General features: G+C 38.2%; 1 protein-coding gene and 1 long non-coding RNA gene across 5 annotated transcripts in view; one reads left to right on the forward strand and one right to left on the reverse strand.

Annotated features, from left to right (window-relative positions):
* The window catches only part of pik3cb (phosphatidylinositol-4,5-bisphosphate 3-kinase, catalytic subunit beta), a 72,987-nt gene extending 49,907 nt beyond the window's left edge, over window positions 1-23,080 (reverse strand). The window contains exons 1-2 of one of the 4 annotated variants that reach the window (XM_088617464.1): window positions 22,804-23,080; window positions 5,994-6,073 (exon numbers count right to left, since the gene is read on the reverse strand). Coding sequence is in view for 1 of the 4 variants with exons in the window: in XM_088617454.1 (XP_088473580.1) it covers window positions 2,481-2,494 (14 nt within the window). In the remaining 3 variants the exon portion in view is untranslated. Of the gene's footprint in view, window positions 1-2,480; window positions 2,502-5,993; window positions 6,074-6,765; window positions 6,786-16,024; window positions 16,140-22,803 lie in introns of those variants that run through there. The other 3 variants (XM_088617475.1, XM_088617485.1, XM_088617454.1) reach the window with 3 other exon arrangements.
* A 194-nt stretch (window positions 23,081-23,274) lies between these two features.
* Window positions 23,275-26,052, forward strand: LOC148677069 (uncharacterized). The gene is made up of 2 exons (XR_015929680.1): window positions 23,275-24,104; window positions 25,674-26,052. It is a non-coding gene; the product is annotated as an uncharacterized LOC148677069 (long non-coding RNA).
* The last annotated feature ends 778 nt before the right edge of the window (window positions 26,053-26,830 follow it).

Raw genomic sequence — 26,830 nt, forward strand, 5'->3', positions numbered from 1 at the left:
TTTTCCTTACATTATTTTTGGAAAAATGCGGCTTTTCATAGCAAACTGCTATATAAACAACAGATGAGGAAAAACCACGATCAAGTGATTAAAATAAACCTACGTACTCCACCAAAAGAAACCTTCAACTTCAAGCAGCAATCATATGTAAAAAGAATCTCAGACCTGTAGTTCAGAAATCAAAAAGGACAAAGGACCAAGGAGCAGCTGTAGTACTGAAAAACAGCACCACATTATAATCTTAGACATTAATCCATTGCAATCATGTTCTTAAAAAGCACCTTTCATGTGAATGTGACAGCACAAAGCATTTAACAGTTACCAGTAACTGTAGGCCAGATTAATGCCCAAAAGCCAGACCAGAAGGTCTTGGTTGAAATTGTGACACTGGATCTGTTTTCTTGATCTTGCAGCGCAGTATATTCTGTAAGCAGCAGGAAGCAAGGGCAAAGACTAACACTGAACTGAAGTGTTGGAGAGTTGGGGAATAATCTGAACTGTGGCTGAAGCCCTCTAAAAAAAGCTTATGTGACCAAGCAAGCCTCTACTCCAGAGGTTTCCTTGAATTCCAGACCATTAGGGAAGAGAAATCCAGATTACTTTACTGTAAACCCTTCTGCACAAGCACCCAATTGAGAGAAGTGGAAGCCAATCAAGTATAACAACTCAGGAGTTTCTCCTAATTAGTGTTTTTTGGGTAAAAAAAAAAATCCAACAAAAAAAAAAGCTTCCTTACAAATTGGGGGGGGGGGACTCATCCTGTTTTTATTGTGCTTTTCTTCAGTTACAACTTTCAAAAGCACAAATTGTATTCGTGTATTCATGCACATAACTCAAAATACTTAGAAAAGAGGATGCAATTCAAGAAATCCAAGCTTACCTGCATTCTGAAAGAACAATCTCCCAAAAAAAACTATTCAGCAGGTCGTAATATGACTAAAAACGCAAATTTACAAACATGTGGCTACTTTTAATAAAGAAAACTAAGCTGACTTCTCAACAGGGAATAGAAAATGCATTCAGATATGATCTGACAACCATCTGAAATGTTTACCACATTTGCTTTATAACCACTGTACGTGCTTAAGGCTCCTATGTCAAAGTGAAATACACTAATTCATGCAGCAGAACATTTACTTCAGGGCTCAGATTTCCAGAAAGGGAAAACACTTCTGGAGTCTGGCCTCCTCAGACCAGCCACTCCTAGTTAGCATTCAGCGAAAGAGGGCCTGTGCACCAGCATCTTGTCCATAACAGGCAACCCTGGGCAAGCAGAAGCATGCTCAGACAGACTCTACAAATTCCATTGCTGATTATTCTGGTGCTCTTTGGTACGAGCTAAAACTTCATCTCAAACAACACATTATAAATATAATTCTAAAAACATTTATAAAAGTCTAATACTCCAGCTACCCATCTGCTTAAATTGGGGTAAACACTGTGGAAAACTGGAGAAAATTCTGAAAGCAGAGGGGCACAATGTGGTTACGAAACCCCAAGGCGTACAATCACAGCGTAAGCTTATACTGAGGATTACATGGGAAAAAAAAATTTCAACGAGGAGTGCACATAGCATTTAAAAATATCACACTGGACCTTCACCTATACATAAACAGCAAAAGATACAAAAGCAGACTCATGTTCGCAATCCCCATGTCAAACATGGCTTCAAGTAATTGTTTAAGTCAATTTTCTGAAAAAAAACATTTAAACGTCCAAATTATTTTTTCTCTTCATAAAACAGATTGGCATTTTTAAGACTGTTGGCAAATACAGGCGGTCAAAAGCACTGTTAAAGCAATACATCCCTCTTTCAGCCAATACACCAGGCTTTTATTTCAACAAATGCATGAATTTTTTTTTTTTAAGTACAAGAAATCTACTCAGGCTAATAACTTCTTACAGCACTTTCTGTATAACACATTTTATACAGCCATTTTAAACTACAATTGGTTTGATGCCCCAAACAAATTGTAACTAAAATTATATTGATTTTTGTCAGTTTAAAAAATGCCAGAAAACATTTTGAAAGGGGGGATTTTGAAGGATCTTTCAGTTCTGAGATCTATAGATCATATTGCACAATGTCAGCAGTTCCTCAAGAGTCAAACCATAATTTCCTCTTTTTCGAAACAAGAACAAACAGCATTTGGTGTACTGGAAGCATCAAGACAAGACCCTGCATAGATCCCACTCAGCCACTAACGACACTAATTAGGAAGAATTGAGAATTATGAGCTGATTACCAAGAAAAAAAAAGTGCTGCCCCCCCACCAAATCGAGTGCTCCAATGCAATTCAAAATCTTGCACAAGAAAACCTCAGACTGATTACACGGTGAAAAGCAGCATTACAAAGGAAATGCAATCCTAAACCTGCATTCATTTCATTAAGTAACTTTTAGAAAACAAGTTAGAACCACAAACAGAAAAGGCGGCTTTATACAAGATCAAGTCAACAAGAAGTGCCGCCAGTACATACCTGGAAGCTAGCATCAGAAACTCATTCCCTTTTTTCAGCAGTCTGTTACTTTAGGGGTGGAAAAAAACATGCAGTTGGTAGAATACTCAGTTAATATTTAGAGGGTCTTGCTGACCACACAAGCATTTATACTTAACAGGGGGGGCAGCATTTACTGCAAAACCAGTTGTTTCAAGAACTTCGTTACGCAGGCTTGTAGTCACAAAATCAAAATTTTCAATAAAATCCAGGGACCTGACAGATCCTTAAAGGGCAAACTATAGACAAGCAGAATCATTCTAATAATGTATTTTCTTTACTCCTGGACAACAACCTTTCAACTAATCCAGTACTCAATGTCCAGACTAATGTCAATAAGCAGTCACCCATTAAAGGAGTTTAAAGAACAGAAATTATGCTCTGAAAATGGGTATTGTCCATATTGTCAAAGCAACGCCAGCTGCACTCATGTCACATTGTTAAAACTGTTGTGATGTAAGGAAATACAAGACATTAGCCACCTGCCAACAGGAAGAAAAACATGGTATCCTGTCAAACAGAAAATCTAAATTGCAGACCCAGTATTGCTACAGCTGTATATGATGCACAAGTGAATTTTTACCTTAACAATAAACTGGACTTACTTGACATTGTGTTAGTCCTCACACTCTTCAAATAAGAGGAAGAGCAGGCGAACACTTCTTTACCATATTACATAAAGTAGATTCCACTTTGAACACAATGTGACCTAAATGTCAACTCGATGGATGACGCAATATCTTGCTGATCTGCTGTGTAGAACTACTGACATATAATGGCTGCTGCATGTCACCCACTTCACTGGTGGATGAAGCGGGTCCCCTCCTATAGGTAAAGTGCTTCAGCACGGAAAGTGCTACATAAATGGAATTATGAATCGTTATATTTCTAAGTATTATGTACCTAGTACCAGTCTGCTTTAATGACTCATGTTTCAAATCAGAAAAAAAAAAGATTTAGTCACTAAGTCCTACACGTACTATGCAACCCTTTGTACAGTACATGACTATGCAGCACTGAACTAGTGTCATTTAGTATTATTCAGAACTCTTACATAATATCAAAGGATTCATTTGTGTGGAAAAGCAGTAGTAGGAGTCCAACACAAAGTCTTAACAGATGCTTTGCTTGATTAATCATCGTCTGAGCTAAGCACCTATCGGGATCCTACTGAAACAGTCATGTCTTTCTGTTGGCACGAGAATCTTTGAGAAAAATAAGGGTGGAGGAAAAGAAAAAAGATTCTTTACATTAAAGCAAAAGAAAATACATATTTGGAGTAAGACAAAGGCCATCAGCTAGCTCATTTAGCAGGACAGGATATCCCATAATTGTTCTGAAATGGGCACAGAAACCAGTACGATAACTTCATGCTGTACTTCATGTGAGAATTTCAATGGCACTATTGTGTTCTCTGGTATACAATTCCCCACAGGTGTAATTTCTTTCTGAAAAAGTGCTTTTATTTCTAGAGGAAAAGAGAGGAAGTTCCAACCAAAGCTGCAGAATCATTCTGGCGTACACAACTTATAATAAAAAGGTTTGACTTAGGGACTAGATAAAAAAACAGTTCTTCTATACTGGTACCCATACACAGGTCACCTACCTATTTTAAATGCTCATTGAAACTAATAACTAAAGATATGCCAAACATAATCCTCATTTAACATTAGTGGTAACACTCAGTAATAAGCTAGTTGTTAAAGACTGTCCATGATGTAAAACCTATGGATCTGTACAAATAAATTAATACAATATACACCCATGTTTATACAACAATTTAGAATGAACAGGTGGCATTTACAAACTATCCTCAATTAGCATCTCAGACATGTCTGGAGTGGTTGACTACTTACAAACCACCAATCCACAAGTCAACATACAATCTGCAGTTTTTTTACATTGAATAAGTGTGCAGAAAGCCAGTGTGAATGGCACTGCAGGGAAACTGGAGTCTGCAGTTTCCAAGAGACTGGGATGAAATAAGGATCAAACCAGACTAGAATTAGATTGCTGACTCGATGGGTCATAAGAGCTGCTTTTTTCCCCACTGCCTCGCCAGAGACTTTTTAGAACATCGGATCACATTGTTGAGAAATGCAAATATTGCATATGCACATGCGCCACAACGAGACGGATGCTTTATTTACAACTGCAAAACCACAGGATAACAGCAATTAACAAAACCTTCAGCTTAGCTTGATCTTAGCAAGCAGTCTAGCATCTCGGCTCTCTGAAGGCAAACATGCAGCGCGTACACACACTCCATGCACTGCCTTCTCTAAAAAAAAAAACACACCCCACCACCAAGGGGAAATGGTGACGTGACCTTCAAGAGGATTCCCAAGGTGATGATTCCCTTAAAACTGAGGAACATTTCAATTGAATCACAGAAGCCTACTGTGTGGACAGCAGCTCCACAGCAGACCCAACTAACGAGCCAAAGGCATCAGTCCGGGTGAACACCTGACTCGCCTTCATTCTGAGTGGTCAGCTGCCTCTCCAAAAACAAAGTGAGAGATACTTGCTCTCTCTCCTCTCTTGCAGTGATAACTTGACGAAGGCAGCTCAGTAACCTGATCTCACGATGTTGGACAGCAATAATATTTCTACCAGGGCTAAGCAATCCTGCCCCTGCAGCCTTTCTGGGTCTCTTCAACACACAAGCACCTGAAGAGCTGGGAGAGGCAGATAAATTGGCCCCCTTGAGCCTTTAATGAGCTGATTTAAACTAAGAGCTGGGTAAGAATGTGAACCTGCAGACATACTAGCCTTCCAGGCCCATGCTTACCCACCCCTGCCTTTAAAGGGCATTTTGTTCTGACTGAGCATCTTATTCCACTTCAGAGTGTGAGCGGAGCCCGTTTTACAAGCCCAAGGCCGGACATTAATTCCATATTGTATTCTGCAGGGCATAAACACAAACACGGAATGCCACAGGAATAATCCAACTAGCAACAGCTAGATCATCTTCTGTTTACATCATTTCACCTCATTAAAGTGAAGACTGACCAGAATGAACTTAAAAGTAAGGCCATGCAAGGATATGGGGGGGGGTTAAAAATATTCCAGGCGGGTTTTAGTACACATTGTTTAGCACTATATTTTGCAGAGCACCGTGAGTGCTACAATATTCTTTTTCGGCAAAAAGCCACTCATTTTTCAAGAAATTAACTTTCCGCCCACCTTTTAAGACACTCGTACATGATCAGTAACAGCACTGTCAACTGAATTTCTAGTAGTTCATTTAAAGAATCGAAAATATTCTAAACTTTTTTTTCCAGATCATTGAAAACTTACCAAAGAAAATGATAGTGCTAGAGTTTAAAAGAACAGCTATACCAATCTCAATATCACTGAGAAATTGCTTAGCAGCACTGTGATGCAGAAGGGAAAACACTTCTGCTGCTCTACCTCTGCATTTATACAGCAGTCCCCCTCCCCCCTTCCTTCATTCTATAACGCAGCAACTCCAAATGCACACACATCTCTTACCTGATGTCACCTTGAGACACTTATTTCCTGTAGCACTCCTTCATATTCAGAAGATCAAGGGCAGCAGGCTTGCATAGCATCTGAAAAACACACCAATTCAAATCAGAAATTAATTTCTAGATGGTGCAAACCCACTTTCACAACTGTATATCACATCTGAATGTGTGGGTTGTGGATTCCAAGCACACTGCTCTTCTTTGAATAGCAGTACGAGCTTAATATATACACACACACTTGTGAAAAAAAGGCTTAAACGATAATGAACCTATTTTAAAGACACGGTCATTTCACCTGTGCTGTACTGAAGGCAGGCCTGGAAGCTTGTAGTGCAGTTCTAGTATATGCATTCAATGCACTCAGTAGCCAAGCAACTGTACAAAGCTCAAGAGCACATGCTACAGTGCTACTGCAAATACAGCAATTCATCTGCTCTCAGGAGCACTAGATTTCCTAAGTGGTGATGTCATTCCAAACATCATATAATGAATAAGCAGGACTTTTTCTCACAAACACCAAAACATCTGCTCACACTATGACACGAACAGCTATTAACCTGTACACATGTGGCTGTGCTCAAAAACAGCCGTTTGCACCGAGCAGCAAAACAATAGACTCCCAAAAAGCACTAAAGCTGCTGATTACGCATGGAGCGAGAAAAAAAAAAACATATCAACATAATTATACATAGTGCTTAAAACAGGGTAAACACCATCATCGGTAGTTTTACAATTAAGGGAATTATTCAGATTTCTTGACAAGGGCCGACACTTACAAGCAAAGATACGTGCTGATTCATATTTTAAAACCAGACAGGTAACAACAATTTGCAAGTCAACAGCCCAAGGCATGAATGTTTCTCCTGTAAGAAATAACAACATTTAAACATTAACAGTGTAACTGTGCACAAGACCCACACAAGTGGAGTTCAGTATACTCCAGCTGGAAACAGCAGTCATAGATGTTGTGTACTCCTTCACATCGCACCCCTAAATTTTAGCATTCAGTTTCCTCCAGTTCCCAAACTTTTGGGCTTACACAAACATTGAAGGAATTAATGGGTAATTAGAAATCAGTGCTAAACATACTTCAGAGTGATGTATCTACTGTTACTGCCCATTCAAGACTTATCCTTTGGTCTTGTAATTCTTCCCCCCCCACCCCAATATGTATTTTTCAGAATAGCTGGGTCAGTCACAGATTTAACAAAACTTAACCAGTCACACTGTAAATAAACGAATGACAAACGTCTCCGAAATTTGAAGTGGCAAGCAGGTCTTCTTTCTCAATTCCTTAGCTGGGCTTATTTATATATTGTGTATTAGTGAGGAAATTATTCTAAACTTTCTCCCCCTGCAACAGCTTAGAAGTTCTGCTGACAGACTGGAGGAAATTGAATGCTAGAATACAGCCATCCACTGCATATCTAAAGGGGTTAAAACAATCGTCTATGCTGGGAATATTAACAGGTTTATTTCTTCTTCCTGTAAAAGCATTAGTTAAAACTGCACTACCATCATGTTCTTTAAAAACTACAAATGTACTTGGTTTGTAGAGTTATGCACCTCAAGCTTCATGTTATCTGTGCAATTTTGCTTCACTTCACTAGTGAGTGTTCTTCTTGCTGAGTTCTAAATTTGATGTGCATCTGGTTTTAAACATAAAGACACAAATATTGCTCACTTGTTTCACTAGGCACACCGCAATGCTATTTAAACATCCCTAGGAGATGACTGCTTTAATTTAACTTTAATTGCAATTTAACATTTTAGAGAAAACAAAATATTCCCATGCACAAGGCGAGACAGAATATCATCAAAATAGGAAGGATTCCACAAGCAAGAGTTGTGATCTTGTAAAGAGGGGAAGGCATGACCTAGAAAAGTAACAGTCACCAAAAAAAATGCTGCAAACAGCAAATGACCTCAAATTACACAAACACAGCAGAAGATCAAATTGTGTATTCGTAGTAGCAACTTCAAACTCTAAATGAAACAAAAGGTGACATTGTACAAACTTCAGTTTTGAACATTCAAAACATTCCCACGTTGGCTCGGTATATTTCTTAGAAAATGGACTGAGCAGATCAACACAATGAACTGTGAAACTAAGAGCTGTGACAGATATAAAATAATGAGAGTGCAATAATGTTCTTGGTGCTCGGATGTAAGGATTTCGAAACAAGTGTAAAAGTTAATGTATATGAACCAGTCAGGAGAGAAAATACAATTATTTTCCTTCATATACAAAAAAACAGGTCTAAAAACTAATTCACACTATGCTTTAATTTCTTCCGTCTTGATATACATCCTTAATATTCAGTAAATTCTTAGGAATTCAACAAAGTAACACTACAATAATCTTTTTTCCCCCCAATAATCATGTTCATGCATTTTAACATTCAGTCACAAAAGAAATACCTGTAATACTGGCTAAATAAAAAATAAAATACATTTGTAAGTTTTCAAAAGGAGAAAGCATGTGCAAGATTTGTTACACTATTTAGTTAACAGATCTCCAGAGTTCCTTGTTGCATTTCTAGTATTTGAAACAATTAGACCTGTTCTTTGGTTCCTAAGTAAAATCCATAAGGGGTACCAATACTCTAGAGTAGTTTCACAATCTGTGAACCAAGCTTCACCATGTGCAGTTTCTGGCACAGCCAGGGAGTACATCTGACAACACATCAAATGGACAGCTGCTGTTTTTCAGAGGAAAAGGCACTTTGTTGTGGTAAGACAGTTTATCTAAAATTAAACTTGGTATTAAAAACTAAGATTTACAACTAAGCCAACGTAAAGAATTCTCAATGCATAAAAAAATGCTGGTCTCTTCCTGAACTGAGCAACAAACTCCAGCAGGAGGATTAAACCAAAAGGACCATTCATGCTTCTCATGAGATTGTGGGGTAGTCAGGCAAGGAAATATTTTCTCTAATGACGTCAATAACATCTACAGTTCTGTGGCTCCACTGATTACATGAGAGACCAAAACACACAATCTAACCTATAAGTGATGACATGGACTCCAGTAAGTGAGTTTCACCAACAAGGCAGCAAATTAACAGCATACATATAACAATATGTACATTTAGGAATACTAAATGTAATACAAATGAGTAAATGTGTGATTTTGCGTCTAAAGGAGCTTTATTCCATTGTGGGCTTTCTCCAAACTACTAGGAAGGTTGAATTATAAAAGTCAAAGGAACAATGAGACATATTCATCTTTGGTTCCTGCTAAGCTTAAGAAGGAGACTCCATGCCCTCGTGTTTATGAAAGTCTTAATTTTCCTTCCAGAAGAAGCTTTGAAGACAAAACCAGTCAATGAAGGAATAAATCATGACAACGAACTAGTATTTATTTTGGATGAGCTTCAAATTCCAGTCTGAAAAAAATTTGGAAAACCTTCATGCTTTTGTACAGTTACATATTAAATCTATATTTCTCACCTTTCATTTAATGTTGTGTTCAGCAGGCTGAAACAGCAGTATTCAGTGACCATAACACTATTTACAGCCAAGGAGCCGTCATTAAGCTTACCTTTTTAATCGAACAAGTAATGAAGAGAGCATTTTTAAAACAAAAGCATACAAAAACGTGTTCTTTGGGTATGTGGATTTAGAAGCTGCGAGACTGTAGTATTTTTCCCCCAATAATAAACAAACCATAACACCGGGAATTACAAATCACATTACTATAATATTCACAACAGAAGCCTTCTATACTGTACAGAGGACAAACCAATTTTACAACTCTTTATTTCCTTTGAGGGATATACGCAACTTTATACAGACATCTGTCGGAGCTCTGCAGTTTCCTATTGGAAACAGTACCAATAATTAAGTACAATTCACAACGCCTATGAACAAATAGGGAACTTGAGAAAAACAAATCTCCAGCTCTACTTTACAAAACCAAGCATCTGCCTGCCTTCTCTGTGTAAGCCCTTTAGACAAGGTATTTTGTTTAGAAAGCCACTCACCTCCCCCGAGGGCTGCTGGGTGCAGTTAACTGATGAACTCTTGCTGTGGAATGCCAGGCATTCAGCATATGTCCTCCAGCGCACTAGCAGTTATTCCTAAGTTATCAATGCAGAACACTAGCTCCCCACTTCATCACACGCGCAACTTTCAAACATCTTTCGGATAAGCAAGATTATTTTATTCCTGCCAAGTGATACTTCGATCTCTAGTTAAAAGGAAAAAAAATCATAAAGGCCTATAATACAGGAAGGTGAAGGCAGTGACAAAAAACAAAACTTTTGCAGAAACTACCACTCTGTCTCACTGAAGGTTACAAGAGCTTAATTGCAGCTGGGTCTACTCATTTCCCCAACTTTTCCATTCCGAAAACTGGGCCTGCATTTCATTCTGAGGGTCAAAGTAATGGCAAGGAGACTCTTCATCAGAAAGAAAAACAAACCCTATTCCATAGAGCACAACCTAATAGAAGGATCTTAAGGCAGCAGACAATCAATAATATCTAATCATTTAGGTAAATGTGGGTCACCAAGTATATCAAAGCCAAGGCTTTTAATACAGGTGTGCCTCATGCGTAAAGCTGCAACAGGAGGCATCAGTGACTCTGAAGGGGGTGGGGGCGTGATTACTGGGGCATGCTGGGCAAGATCTTCAATGCCCAAGACAGCTCAACTTGCTGATGTTTCACAAACAATGGTGTCTAAGGTGATGTCAGTATGGAACTACAAAGGAAAGACATCAGCAGCACAGGGTAACAGTAGGCAGAAGCACACATTCTGGAACAGTGATGCCCGTGGATTAATTTGAAGTGCAAGACAAAACAGGCAAACAACTGCAGATCAATTAACTGCACATTTAAAACCTGGGGCACAAGCAACCAGTTTTGCCATGAAAAGTCCCCAAGAACTGCAGGGTTGGGTTACAGCGCAAAAACAGCTCATCACATCTGGCAATGTACATTTCAAGTCCATGGCAATCAGCTAGTGGAGAAATGTTATAGTGTCAAATTAATTATCCTTTGTCATGTTCTAGATAAACATTCGAGCGCCTAAATAAATCCTCAAAACTTTCAAAAATATCCTCAAGTGTTTCATTTCCACAAACGTCAGTATATTGAATTTTATGCAATCTAATTTCAATTTGATCCTTAAGAATAATCAACAATGGCAACCAAAGAAGGAGAAACTAAGTGGAAACTAACTAATCGCTCTTCTAATTCTGCTCTCCTTACTGTCCCCCAAGCCCGTCTACATTGTACGGGGGACAGGGCCTTCTCCTGTTATGCCCCCAAGCTCTGGAACTCTCTCCCCAAGGATATCAGAGAGTCACCTTCTCTAAACTCCTTCAAATCCAGACTCAAAACCCTCTTCTTCAGAAAAGCCTTTACTTAACTGGTTCCATTCTTCACCCCTCTGCTTTCTTAGTACCACCATCCACGGTCTCCTCTATATATTGTAATTGTGTATTCTTATTTATTGTTGTCAGCCTGTAAAGCCCTTTGAGAAGCCACCTTTAAAGGCACTATATAAAATAAAGGTTTTTTATTATTATTATTACTATAACTAAGGGGGGAGTCTTTTTAAACCATGAAAAGGGTTATGGGAGTCTAGAACAAACTACCCAGCCATATTCCTGAGGCTGATACCCTGGATTCTTTCATGAAACAGCTAGATTAGATCTGCAGACCACATAACTACTTGCATCCAGATATGTTAGATAGGCCAAAACCCTTCCTCTGATTTGTCATGGTGAAAATGACAGCATTCCTTATAGCATAAGGTTCAGTCAGAACTGTAACAAAACCACTATAAGGCTGAAGGGTTTATGACGTGTAATGAAAGCATCCGATGTACAATGAGTCATTTGGAGTTTGTGGGTAAAACAGGCTCAAAGATATATAGGCTAGAATATAAAGCTACAGGTATAAGACTTGTTTTAAAGCCTTTATCCCTGTATTTTCCTGAACTAATATTATTAACCCATTTGGGCCACTGCTTTCAAGCCTTTGATTTACTTGTTTGGTGTACTGTTCCATTTCCCAAGCAGGATTTGTTGACCATTCCTATTTATTCTATTTCAGTTGGTTTCTTGTGAATGTTCTCATTCAAACTTTTGCTTTTCTGAAATTGCAAACCTCTGTACAACTGTAAACCCGAGTCTGCCTTCTCTTGGATCCAAGTACACTTCAAAAGCATAACACGTTATGTGCACCAATCCCTCACATTTCTGACATTTGTTTCCCTCACTTTGCGTAGATTAGTCTACATCTAGAAAGATATCCCCTCAAGCAGGTACTCCCACAAACCGAGTAAGAAGTCACGAGCCATGTTTGCAATTCAGCATTAATGTCGCCGATAATTTTTCTCATGTAGATTGGGGAAAAACGAATGTTGCCCATGATAATATTTTACATGTAGGTCATTTCTAAATATGGTTGTCTGTAACATACATGTCATGGATAACACCACATAGTTTGGTTGTTTTACCACCCTTTAAATTATAGTTAGCATTCACTGTCTCCACAAGATCCCAATTTAACAATTTCATTCCCTATATTCCTAGGTTGTATTTCATTAAACAATTAAAGATGCAGCTCGGATTGTGCACTACATACATCTCTGTTGTATTGAAAAGGATGGTTGACAAACATCTCATTCGAGTAGGTAGCTGTCAGCATGCGTAGGCTGCAAAGAAGCAAGTAAAGGCTTATTCCACACTGAATAAACCAGGGAATTCTTTTCAGCGTGGAACATGTCATTCTAAGAGCAAAATCAATGAGCAGGCACATGCAAATATCAGTAAACTACAGGACTGGAATGCAACTTAAAGAGTCTCTACAATTAATGACCACCTTTAACTGGTCATTTAACATTAACTCTAATTAAGGCATTGACAAAGCAAAATAATGTAAACTGAAGGACATCTTGCCTTTTTCACTCAGTTTGAATCCAAATTTAAGGGGCTTTCACGAGGAAAAAAACACCAAAAATGAAAAACTGGATATTATACACTTTCTTTTTATGTCTGTGCCCTTTAGACCCTTTACCTAAATGAATCCACTTCCAGTGGCTGAGCAGTCTTGATGTGAAACTCACAATGACAGTTATCAGGGTTGTTTCATCAGGCCTTCCAATTAAATCAATAATGATCAAGAAATGTCCACTTGTGCACAACAAGCTCACCACAAAAATACAAACACAAATTCCTTTCCCCTGTCTCCCCTTCCTTCTCTTACAAATTGCAGAAACAAAGGGTTGTAAATGCAGCACAGATCAGACAAGCCAAAATCAGAAGACCCTGTATCAAGTAAATACACAAAAGGTATGTAGTCTGATAAGTAACCAGTAAAACTGTTCCCTATCCATTTTATAATAAGATTTCTATTACCTGTTATATCCAAAGGTTTTCCCTATATTAGAAAAAAAAAACACCCATCACCCAGTACATTGTTATGAAAGTCAATGGCAACATTTAATCTACTTAAAAGTGAAAAATGATTTGACAAATTACTTTGTAAAAGGCACCAAATAGAATGGAAAGGTAAAAGACTGGTACAAAACATTCAGATTTAAATCATTGTTGCCTGTGGATGGGATAAGGATATGAATTCTTTATAAATTTCAGATACTTTGAAAAAAACTTTGGTTGAGTTCTGCATACAGACACTGCCTATTAGAGCCATTTAAACTAAAATTTGGAACCCCAGAGACTTCTGTTTCAGAAGACAAGGAAGGAAGTTCCTAAGTTAATTTAAAAAAAAATATTTGTAGGTTCTCTTTGATTAATCAGCCTTCAGTGCTTAGCACTGGTAATTGGCTGGGTCACATCAAAAGTAAATTTTAACGTGAAAAATGCAAAAAAACTACCAAATACCCACAGAAGTCCATAAATAATTCTCTCTAGGGCACTAGATGATCATGGTACAATGGCATAAACACTGAGCTCAGTGTTTTTGTACTGACCTAATGTTTTCTTCAAGAGCAAGCCTTTTTTGCTCTATTTCAGCCACCACAAGGAACTACGCAAATGCGAAGTCCATAAACAACTCAATTAGCAGAGACGGAAAGAGGAAGCTGAAAAGGTGCACAGCTTAATCAGTAACCAGCTGTCCAGATACAGCCCTGAGCACTGCTAGTTCTCTCCTGTCTGCCACCAGCAGGGTATCACTATTTATAGAGCGAAGGGAATTGTTCCAGTGACCTTTTCTGTTCAAACCATTCTTTTTTCAGCACAATGAAATCTACAGGGACAACCGTGTTAATAAGTTACCTTTTCAGCGAAGACAGAACAAAGGTTTTCACAGTACACTCTGTTACCAAGATCAAACTCCACTTTGATTGATCCTCTCGCCAAGAATGTGAGATTGAATCAAAGCCTCATCAAGATGGACGCCTCGCTTGATTATGACTGGACAGTCGATGGGAAAACGTCCCTGCTAGTCTGAATTGGAGTTGAAAATCTAAGCAACGGTTCTTCTGACAACATTAAAGAAACCACAACAAAATCAGAAGAGCTGACTTGAGAGAAAATGAATTAAAATTCCAGCCAATATTAAAATGTTGGTTTTAAAATACTTTGTGGTCTCCACCTACATCTTACTGGAAACTAAGATTTTTAAATATGCCACCTCTCTTTTTGCTCCAGGTTTGGGTTCCATCCAACAATATTTTACAGAAAAATCATGGGATCAAGATACAAATACATTCCCTTTTATCTAGCCAACCTTTAAGACTAGGCTGAATCCCGATGTAGGTCCACAAGCCTTGGGAAACAGTTGCGGAATAGCAAGTAGCATTTCTAACATTTCTTACAATACCTCAGCCCGAGTTCGAAAAAAGGAATCCTTCGGGCAGTTACAGCACAGACAACCTTTTTTTGCAAGCGAGGTTTAGTTTGATAACATATGACCCAATCAGACAATTTCAGAAAATTCAATATTTTTGTAGTCACAATTCTGACCCAGTTACTGCTTACTATTCGTAAGTGTTCGTACGATGTCAGTCAAAGCAATCTCACTTCCTCAAAATAAATTGTGAGTCACTTCCTTTTCATGTCATGTTTCATTTACATGTACCGTATAACTGGATTTTTAGGCACTTGCATTGCCTGGGAAGATTTTGAAAACCTAAATGATACTTAAAACCTCTTCACTTTCTTTTTAATTTTAGAGAACAAAAAAAAACATTTTACATATAAACCACCATTATTCAGCCTTACTTTTACAATACACTTTCAACTATACATCACAAGCAAAAATGGTCTATTCCTGTTTGTTCCCCTAGTAGTTTACAATTATATAACTTTTAAACAAAACTATATACATTCAAAATGAGGAAGATGTGTACATTTCTGAATATGAAAAGGGAGGAGACTATATAAGTGTTTCTTCACCTCTGTTAAAGATGGATTAAGATTTGAAGCATGCCCCATGTAATCTACTGAAATGAACAGCATCTTGTCACTAGTAATCAGACTTCCAGGAACCTGACTGCTGCATCCAAAACATAACCCAGTTAAGAAGCAACAAAACATAAAACATACAATCTCCTGAATTAAATACCAATATATTTGCCTGGCGTCTTTATCCAAAGTGACTGACATTTACACCTATTTATACGGCTGAATATCATACTGGAGCTATTTGGGTGAAGTACCTTGCTCAAGGGTACAACAGCAGTTTTTTTTTTATCTAGGATTTGAACCCGCAACCAGAACCAGAACCTTAACTTTTGCTAGGAGGATCAATTATGTGCAAGTCACACCTGAAGAAGGCTCCACGGACGAAACGTTGTGTTTTCTTTCTTCTCTTTAGAGCATAGAATAAACCTATTACTTGTTCCTTTGCAGCCTACACATGCTGAAGCAGCTACCAACCGGATCAATTATGTGCAAGAAGAGAATCTATTAAAGATAACATAAATGATCCATGCAGTATATTTTACATACACACAGAAGGCACAGGAAGTTTTATATAAATTCGAGTGCAAAAAGCCCCATGATTACTTGTAAAATCCCATCTGCAGCTTAACAATTCCGAAAAGTATCCTTTACCTTGTTAAAGACTTCACAATGATACTAGATGTGAAGAGCCATCTTTTTGCTGAAGCACATCAAAGCTGGATCTCCGAGGTGGTTGAGAAGGCAAAAAAATATAGACCAACTGAAGCAATTAAACTCATCTTAAATTAATCATCTTCAGCCGTGCCTTTGGTCTCCTTTTTAACTTCAAAAGTCACAAGAAAAGCAACAAAAACACTTTAAGAGTTCTATTTACTGAAGTCAAACCTTCAAACTGAGAACAAAACATCGGAAACTTAAGAAAATACCCAGAATGTGTACTACTCAATGTGGTTTACCTCTATGAAGGAGGCCCCTCTCACGAAATAAGATTCTGAGCAGCAAGTTTTTTTTTACGTGGCAAAGAAAACTTTAGTACCTTCAGGCTCCAACCGTGAGTACCGCCTCCTATTCAAATTCAATTACAAGTCTTATCTCGTTGGGAGAATCTCATTTGGCTGGTTCCTTAGAAGTTCAACTCTTTCCCTCGGGATGCCTACAGTAAGAGACCCTCTTCAGTTCATTGTTGTCATGCAAATGCTCACTGAGGCTACACACAAAGCATCACACCTCCTTTCTAGAACAGCTTGTCGATGGGCGATTCAGAAGTTGTATGTATGTGTAAATGGACACTTCTGCCCTTTTGTTGAGAGGATATTTCACAAATTGGAAGTATTCGTTGAAATACAATAGTCGTGAAAATGCAGAGTGTAGGCATGCCAAAGGAGAAGTAAACCAAAAGCTCATTCTTCTTTCCTGATTTTGCACTTAGTAACGCTTGGCCTCCTTCATGTAGCAAAATTTAGCTCAATACAGCTGCAGTCCAATAAAACCTTATAATGCACTTTTTGATTCTCATCATATTTTAATAGGTATAAGGATTCTGGAAATCTCCCTAAATGTGATAAGTTTAGTATGGCTATTAGAAGAGCAATATAGAAAGTGTATTTCACTGAAAGGAAGTGAAACACTTTACCTAGATACCACTTTGATAAGTATCTAAACCCCCAATTTAACATCACAGAAAGCATAAAAGAACAATATACATCATTCATGACAATGATTCAGGAGCCAAACTGCAAAAATCCAATGTAAGGCATTATTTGAACACCTAAATAAGAGGAAGCTATTGGGACCATCCCACTTGTTTGCCAACAGCTTACTCCCCCAAGATTTCAGAATTTTGAACAATTTCACCATTACAGACAAGTAACTGTGTGGTTCACCTAGTCTGTAGAAGAACGACATTCCCTTCAGGACAAGAAATCCTACATACAACCTCTAGATCAGCAAAATCTTCCTTGAAAGTAGAATTAGAATTAAAAACACACCACGCCAAATCACGTCTGATGAATTCACTGCAGAATTTTAAGTTACCTCAATTTACATTCTACACCCTTAGTGTATCCAAGCATTTTGCTGGCAAGGGACTCCACAGAAAGGGAAAGGATATGAATGTAGACTACTACACAAAGTGTCATACGTTCGGTCAAAATCCTTTCATTTGGGATCGTACCCGTTTCAACGCCCTTCTTCCAGTTTAATATCGCACAGAACTCTTCTGAAACTTACTCTTGCATGCAAAACCCTGTACTTAACCACTTCGCTGCCCTCTGAGCAATGACTTCAGCTGTCAAAGCAAATTCCAGGTTAAGCAATAACAAATCTAAGGCTGAACTGTTTTCTTAGGAGAGGCTAATTTTCTCAGTCAATGGGCGGCACTTGACAAAGCAGACTGAAGTGTCACCAAGTTACAGCCACAGCCACCTCGTGAGGGAACACACTCTCAACTTCCTGTGCGTCTCACAGACCTGAAGGAATTCAAAAGGCATCCCCCCAAACCTCCAAGAATCAACTCAAGAAACAGCAGGAGGTTTTACAGCACTGCCTATCTCTTCTCACTATGCTGCCTGCCTTGTTTACAGTGAATACAAAGACAAATCTGCATGCAGCTAGAGATAAGAATTTCAGCACCCTTCCTAGAATAAACCGATTTCTGTCCTTTTTTATTTCTAAAGTGCTTGCCCCTTTCACGATATGTTAGAAAGCATACTTGAACAAATTTCTAACATTCAGTTTGGTAACAGATATCATAATATTCTGTAAGAAATGCACTGCTAAAAGCATCTCCTTTCACTTGCTTTGCACGGCAGGGACAGATGTATTGCCATTACAGGGGGGTACTCATTTCCTGCGCATGTTGCAAAACAGCGCTTGAGACCTTATCTCAGCGTTGTGATGCACAAGCCTAAACTGAAAGACAAGCAGGCGCACGATTATGAAGACTGCATGCTGCACTCTTTCTTAAAAGCAAAACGTCTTTTTAGTCCACATTTGCCCTCGTCAAGGCAGCAGTTTTGAGACATCACTCAAACAATAAAAAGTACAGGGAAATCATTTAACTTCAAGGCTGACAAAATAGCAATGTTTTATTTCTTTAATCAAGAATGAAAGTACTGCATGAGAAAGAGATTGATACACTACTCTGCAGTTCCCTTTTGCAGAAAATAAAACCATGACAGTTTACAACCCAAAGAGTAAAATATGTTTGGATCATCTATTTCTAAAGATTAAACTATGCCTCCAACAAATATTTCAACCAACACTAAACTTTAGAGCTACTCAAGTGTACTCATACAGCAGAACTAAAAAATTGTCAAAATAGAGCTAGTGCCTTCCAAAAAAAAAAAACTACTCTTAAAAATTAAGACAAAATCTCCAGTTTTCCACTCAAGCAAATGAAGTAAAACCCCAATTCAGGGGTGGCGTTTAATCTGGACGAACCAAAAAATATCACATAGTCATTGTTGTCAGATTCGCAAGCGACACAATCCAAGTATACGTTTTTGTTTTGACTCAGTTACAGTGGTTACCTTGTCTAGGTTAAGCAAAAGACATTGTAGATGTTAAACTGTGATGTTCTACAATTAGACCACGCCTACCTAGGTTCTGGGTGACCACTGGGGTGAGCAACAGCTTACAAAAATAAACGCTGTCAAAAACAATAGACAAATACTTCTGGCAAAGGTGTCAACACCTAATAATCTGACAAAATTCTTACGTTGCCTCAGGATTTTGTGAAATGTATTTAGAAACATTCTCTTCCTCCTTTAGGTTTCTGGTTACTGATGCCTCTCAGCATCACATTACAAAAAAAAAGAAGAATCAAATCTAAAAATAACCATTCCTTACTAGGATGAAGGTCATACAATTTTCGTAAAATATAAAAATATCTGATTTAGTGGAAAAAAATGCTCATTTGAATCCTTCCATTCAGAATCTTTAATACCCTATGAACAGTCATTAAACCTGGTACGGTTGCATTTAAAGGCCAACAGAAACTAAAAATGATCCCAGAACAAGGCAAAATGAACTGTTGGAACAGAGGGTTACTGACTCCAAATGCATTAATATAGCTGACTGCAGATAGCATCATAAGAGCTCAGTCTTAATTCATTGATGAAAATGAAAGCCCTGACAATACAGATTTCAGAGGAAAGCTTATTCAGCTGTGGTAGACTGACATGGTAGCACTGAATCAGGCTGAAGAGTAATTGCTCAACAAAGTAGGTATAAAGAGGAAAAACTATCCATTTCTATTTCTTACAGTGTTAGACTAACACCTCTAACTATGATATGGAAAGGTGTTTTTTAAAGATGGAGAAAAAAGCTCCACACAAACGGTTTTCCAACTCATTTGCTGACACTGCTTTCTGAAAGGCATCAAATATAGGAAAGTGACATTCTCTACATACTAGCATTGAATATAGGACCTTAGATATTTTTAGATTGCCTAAGCAGCACCTCCCTACCCATCTTTTCAGATTCAGTTACTTTTAGGTCATGCAGACAGAGTCTGTGACCTAAAAGTAAAGCCATTCATGCTCAGCTGCTACTTAAGATTGTCACTTAGCGACTCACTGTAACAGAGACTTTAAATTTAAATATCGGCACCTGGGGCAGCACGGTGGCACAGTGGTTAGTAGTCTTACTGTTACTTTAAACATGCTAATAATGGACTGCTCGTGTGAAGATCACTCCATACAGAAACCACCATATTTTTGTCCAACAAATGTTCTCTCAACAGCATATGCGAGAATCAATACACTGACTGTTTTTTTTTTTACCAAATTCAATTCTCCCGTGGAACCTTCTCGTTTACTTTAGGATTCTACTCTTGGAGCTGGTCAGGCAGGGGCGAATCTTTCATGTGTGTGGTGCCTCGAAGAGAAAGACCACTAAAATAAGATTCTGCGCCTCTCCCCTTCACATTAAAAGCCACAGAGTTGTCCTGTTCCTGCATTTTTCAGCCAAAATGCCAACCCATCAAAAATTCAAAAGTAGGTTTTAACATCAGCTTCAAAAATTAAATGGGTGAAACCCACCACACATTTACACAATGTCTTCTGACTAATGACATCATTCGGGCTATTTCTGCATTCCAGTTGACTGCTTTTCAGCAGAATGTTCCAATGACTTAAAGTCACATGCTTTTAGTCAATGGCCACAACAGTAATTGAGAAAACGGCTTTTAGACCTTTTTCTTGCACTTGCATGTGGGAGTACACTAGATTCACAACCTTGTTTACCTTCATATTGCAAGGAAAAAAAAAACAGGGATAGAAGGATACAGATGCACAAAAGAACGACTGGGCTAAATTAGCCAAACTACTGAAACATACCTGTAGTGGGAGGAGTGCAGTTTTGAAGAGTTCAACAGCAGAAGTTCAAAAAGGTCATTTCCAGAACTATCATTAATGCTATGAAAGAAAGATTTTTGATTCATCATAACTGGGCCCTGATATGCATTGCCTGTATTTTACAGGTATTTTGTTTTATAACGTCAAGGAGACTAATTCTTTAATTAGCACCCAATGAGCATAAGTGATATAGTGCCCAATTTGAATGACTAAAAGAAAATCCGTTGTGAACAAAGGGCAGATCTAAGAAAAAAAAAACACTATTCTGATGGAAAAGATGCAGCTTTACAACATGTGAAATGGGGGATGAGCAATGAACTTGTTAATGAACCAACAAGCAACCATATTTCTGTTGTTAGCAGCAGATTTCCTACATGAAAGCAAAAGCAATAGATCTCAACAATGACTATAAACTCTCTCTTTTTATTCAGAAAGAGCTGGCATGAGGGTGAAAAATAAGTTCAAAAGAAAGAACTACTAGGTCACGAACGATGTACACAATAGATAAGCAAACGAAAGAGCAACAAAGAGAGACTGTGCACTATAACTACTTGTTTAAACATGCAGGGGAAAATTTGACTGGGAAAATAAAAGTGAAATTCCACAGATTAGACTGTGTGCAAGGCGCAATGATTACACTACAAGAAAACAACAAGAACTTCAAGCGGACGCAAATAAAGAGTACATTAGGATCCTGATTCCAGGTGGTCACAGAACTGACAGCTGAGTAGTGCCTGCACAGCTCAATAGTCACATTGTTTTGTGTTTATGGGAAAAATAAACACTGCAGAAAACAGCAGAGAGCTGGCAATGTAATATTCTAACACAATGAAACTCCTAATCAAAATTGGATACCAGGTACTTGGGGGTTGCAACACCAGAGTTCCCAAAGTTATTTGTAGAACATTTTCCATGCTATTTATTTTCGATATCACATACTGTAGTTGTAGGGATACAGTCCACTTTTACTGATCTCCCTACCTTGCGATTACAAGGTCACTACACCATTAAACCTCTAAAAATTAACTAATCACCATAAAACATAGTGGATAATCACAGGCTGCTAGACTACATTCCACATCATTTCTATTTATTACTAATTCCATTTAATTGCCGTTAGTGTAAATACTCCTTGGAGCTAATGTAGACAAAAAAAATTGCTTAACCTTAATATTTTGATGTCTATTATATAACATCTGTGTTATAAATATACACCACTGTTTGGGTAATATCAATAGATACTGTCCTACTTACTCAGCAGTCCATAATGCTGTATACTAAGAAAAAACGATGGATTTTCTACTGTTTATGTTGGCTTAAGTGAGCCGACAGAGCGACAAAGGCAAAACATCTGACAACACCGGAATCATATTCAATAATAAAGGATAACAAAACACTGTGCCCGAGACAATATCGTATCTTCTGCAACAGGTATTTGATTTGTCTAACAAGGTTTAAGATGAAGTGTTCTTAATTGAGTTGACTAAACTTTTGCCTTTTAGACGTTTCTAACTTCTCATTTAAGAACTCCAATAGCTTAGCCGGATATAAAAAAAGTAATGCTTTACATCCAAATTAAATCCTTTGTCATCTGAGTATCCAACTTTCTTCCACAGAAATCCTAGAATTACTTCGTAAAAGCAGAGTCAAACGTGCATTATACATTATACAAGCAGTAAAGACTCATACCACAGTAAGGACTCATTCCCAAGCATATTGTTGTCCAAGGAAGCGTCTATCTCGCAATTAGCTCGATTACTTTGTCATTTCGTGTTTCCAACGTGTCTTAACAAGAGTATTGGGTGGATAAAATAAAACCACGTTAACCTTTAAAACAATAAACAGGTCAACTATAATCTTGCTGGTAGAGCGTTTTACGCATCGAAATAGTTAACTTTCCAGGTCTGACATCTACACTATATGACAAACAGAAAACACTCAGGCGGAATGTAGGTCCACTAAATAAAACTACACTTCTGGTTCTGTTAAACTTTCTTAAAAACATTAGAAATGCATGAACTGCGTTTAAAGGAAAAAGAGCACCAACACGAAAGCTATCGTTAAAATTCCTACCTTAAAGTCGTGTTCTCCCGACTCAATGTTTGAGATGTTCGCCGTGTTAATAAGGAAATTAAAACGCGCTCACGTCCTGCCAACAGTTTGCAAAGTCATTAAACGTGCAAAGGCGCAAAATGATAAATCCGGCTTCTTTTGGAGGCTTTGTTACAAACCGGACACAGTTCAAAGCAGGTGGGAAACATAAGTAACCTCCTCGATCATTCTCGTTGTTGTCGGATAACCTGCCTCTCACAGCCACAGCACTCCGGCGCTGCCGGTCGCTTCCCAGATTCACACTCCCTAACTTCAGGATATTATTATGCTGTGATTTCACCCGGAAACACAAAGTTCTCAACACCCTCCCACAGCAATTGTCAGCCTCCGAAAAAATGCTAAAGACCTTCTTTTTACTGAAGTTTGTCCGTCGCTGAGTACATCGGAAAAAGAGGTATTTTTGTTTTTCTGATGTGGCGGGTCGTATCTTCGACCCAGCTTGTCAAGTGTTTCATCAAGGCATGCGCTTGACCCTCCTGTTGAAATCCTCAGAATCCACAATAGTTTAGCTCAATTAACTCGATAGGATATTCATCCGGTTTGTGACAATTAGACTGTATATCCTGCCCCACGGCATAAGCATTTCTTGAGCAAATCATTAAGCGTTGCATAATTCATATGACAGTGCATTAGCCAGACGGTTCCGAAGATGAACTGTCTGTTTTTGAAGGAGGTGCGTGAATACGTAATTGTTGATCAGCTCAACCTTATACAGTCATGATAACTAATGATAGTTTTGCTGTTCTGGTAAAATCTTGGGACAGTTAACATATATGCGTGGGTGTCAGCTAGTTTTGCATCATCTTAAACTGAATAACTCTCAGACACAGAAAGAACGTATTAGAAAAGCTCAGCTGTTTTTAAACCTGTTATCAAAAACATTTCACCGAACTGAGATGTTGCTGACGTAGTTATGGAAAAGAGAACATTGTGTTTGGAATATTTTGCTTTAATCTGAACAAAAACAATAAACAACATGTAGTGACTCAGTAATATTAGAAACAATACAATGTCTTAATATAAAACAATACTATGCCAATTTAGCAATACATTATTAAAAACCTAAAGTTTTTACATATTAATTTATTATTACCCCTTTTCATGAAATGCAGCTGTTCACTTTCAGAAAGAACAGTATGGCGAGGCATTCTTCGGTGTATACTATGTACTTGGTCTAGCACACTTAAGCTACCAATGATATCAACTCACAACTCAGCAGAAATGAGGCTGGCCAGTACCTAGTGGAGAGACCTCCTGGAAAGGTAAGGTTGCTGTTGGAAGAGGTGTTAGTGGGGCCAGTAGGGGGGGCCTACCCTGGAGTCTGCATGGGTCCTAATGCCCCAGTAGAGTGACAGGGACACTGTACAGTAAAAAGGGTATCGTTCTTCACAAAAGATGTTAAACTGAGGTCCTGACTCTCCTGGGTCATTAAGAATCCCGGCGTGTTTCTTGAAAACAGTTGGTGGTGTTATCATTGTCCTGGCCAAATGTCCCCCTGGCCTTTACCAATCACGGCCTCCTAATGCTCCCCAACTATAAATTGGCTTCATCACTCTGTTCTCCTCCCCACTGAGAGCAGGTATGGGGGGAGTGTACTGGTGCACTGTGGCTGCTGTCACATCATCCAGGTGGGGACTACACATTGACAGTGGAAGGGAGACCCTGTTATCTGTAAAGCACTTTGAGAGGAGTGTCCAGAAAAGTGCTATAACAGTGTAAGGAATTATGATAATAATTTATTCTTACAGTTCTATAACCCCAAAAATTATTATTATTATTATTTCCAGAAACTACGGATAAAAAATGCTCAGGTTAGTATAGTAATCTCGGAATCTTAGAAACGACTCTCAAAGCAATGAAAGATAAGTCTGAACTTTCCCAAGCAGTTCTTTCAGAATGGGAAAGCGCCACAGTTTACATCTTTTAAAATTGTGTTCTTCAGGGACCTCTAGTGGCACAATATGAACATCCCCCAGTATGGATGATTCCTGGGTCTCAGATAAATGCAAAGATGCCCCTCAGATAAACCTGAAATAATAAGACATAATAATGAGAATTATAGCATTTTGCTTTGAGTTTAGAGGGGAAGGGGAGATGATTAGGGTTCCCAGCTTAAAATACATGAAAAAGGTGCCCCCAGGCAGATACAAATTAAGACTTTCTTGGCTAACCTATTTTTTTTAAATGTCCTTTGTACGTAAATTGGATTTCTGGTTGGCTTTTCTATTACTTAATTGACATGATTAATTATTTTGATAAATTTCAATAAATAGCAGCAGAAGTACCAATAATAATCTTTAGTATCTTTATTTAGCATGTCTCATTACAGGAATCACAAGAATGTATACATAAAAGCCTGACAGCAGTAACAGCATGAAGCTACACGCAATTGCAATGTTTTAGCTGTTAGACTTTTACTGTAAACCATCAGATCTATAGAACATGTTAAAATGTGCCATTTAACAGGCGAGGACAGCTGAGGTGGATTAAAACGACCCTGTGGTCTTTCAATGTTGGGGAAAGAGGGCTCTGTTTCAAATGTCTGCATCCCAGCACAGCAAATAAAAGACTCTGGTCTTAACCTCAAAGAACGCCAGGCATGCATACAAGACCCAAGCTGGCTGTTTTTTCTCTCCGTCTGCGATACAACACTAAACTCCCGTTCCACTTGGATTACCTACAAAACGGAATGAAAAAAAAAAAGATAAACTTTCTGACTAAAAGATCATCTCCTGCTACTGCGTGGTGTGGTACCCCTCCCGCAGGTCCTACGAATGAAGGGAAACTGATGGTGTCATAGACAATATTTTTTCACTCATTCCTCTTTACAGACTCCGAAAACTGAATGTTCTTGGAGCTCCCCCTGGCTGTACGAACACTTTCACAAGACGGCAGTGAAGATGTAATGGTTAGGAGGGAAGAGGTCGTTTAACAATACAAAAAAAAAACTGTGTGGCAGTCTCGCCTTGGTTTATTCTGACTGGCAAAAGATGAGCTGGTGTGTGCAGGCAACTAGCAACTAAAAGAAACTTCGTAAATAATTCGTTGATGAAAACACAAGCTGACGTCGAATAGCTCCACTTTACCTTTTCTGTATTTAAGATACTCAATCACCGTGTGTTAACAATTGTGGAAAATGTGTTAGAAGTATAAATATTTTCTGTTATGAATGTTTTAATGATTTTTTAATAAAATGATTTTCGCACGAAAGACCAAGACTGGTAATTGGAAGTGTTCTCAGAGCCGGTTGTCAAGTTATATCCGATTTCAATTGAAGATCCTGCAGGTGTCGGTTCTCAGCTTGTAGAACAAATTCCTTGCCGTATTATGGATCAAGGTAGTGTGCAGTTAAAATCGCCTCAGCCTGATTCTTCTCCATCAAAACACAAAAGGCAGTGTTAACAGTTGTTGTAAGCCCCAAGCTAGTATCTGTGATGCAGTGCAACGGCAACTCTCAATCGTTTAAAATAAATCAAAGGACTAAATGCGGTGAACAGAAAAGAGGCAGAGATCTCGCCATACTTGTCTGTAAATATTAATTCCCAATCGTATTATTCTAACTACAAAAATTATCCGTGATTACATATTTTCTTCTGAGCTGAAAATACAAAAAACAGTATTCTTGTTACTATCCAAGCCTCCTTTAGATAATGATAACGACCCACTATTGAATTATGAGTAAATAATGTCATGTTCATACATGACAGACATGAACACTAGTCCTTCCTAAAGCCAGCATCTTCCTGAAACACTTTGCTGTACTAGAACTATCCACAGCTATATCTCGAGTAGAAACATCAATACGGTTACTGTACCGTCGTTTCAGAAAGACCAGGAGATTTGTTCTTTAAGTCTTGTAAAAAAAAACACATACTGTACAAGTCTATCCTATTTCTACAACATTCACAATTAAAAGCAAAGTACCAAGCAATGACACCGTTTGGAAAATTGCTTCAGATTGAGGAAACATATTGAGATTCAGATTGAG

This window comes from Lepisosteus platostomus, chromosome 2 (assembly GCF_059453375.1).
Source record: "Lepisosteus platostomus isolate fLepPlt1 chromosome 2, fLepPlt1.hap1, whole genome shotgun sequence".
NCBI classification, from domain to species: domain Eukaryota; kingdom Metazoa; phylum Chordata; class Actinopteri; order Semionotiformes; family Lepisosteidae; genus Lepisosteus; species Lepisosteus platostomus.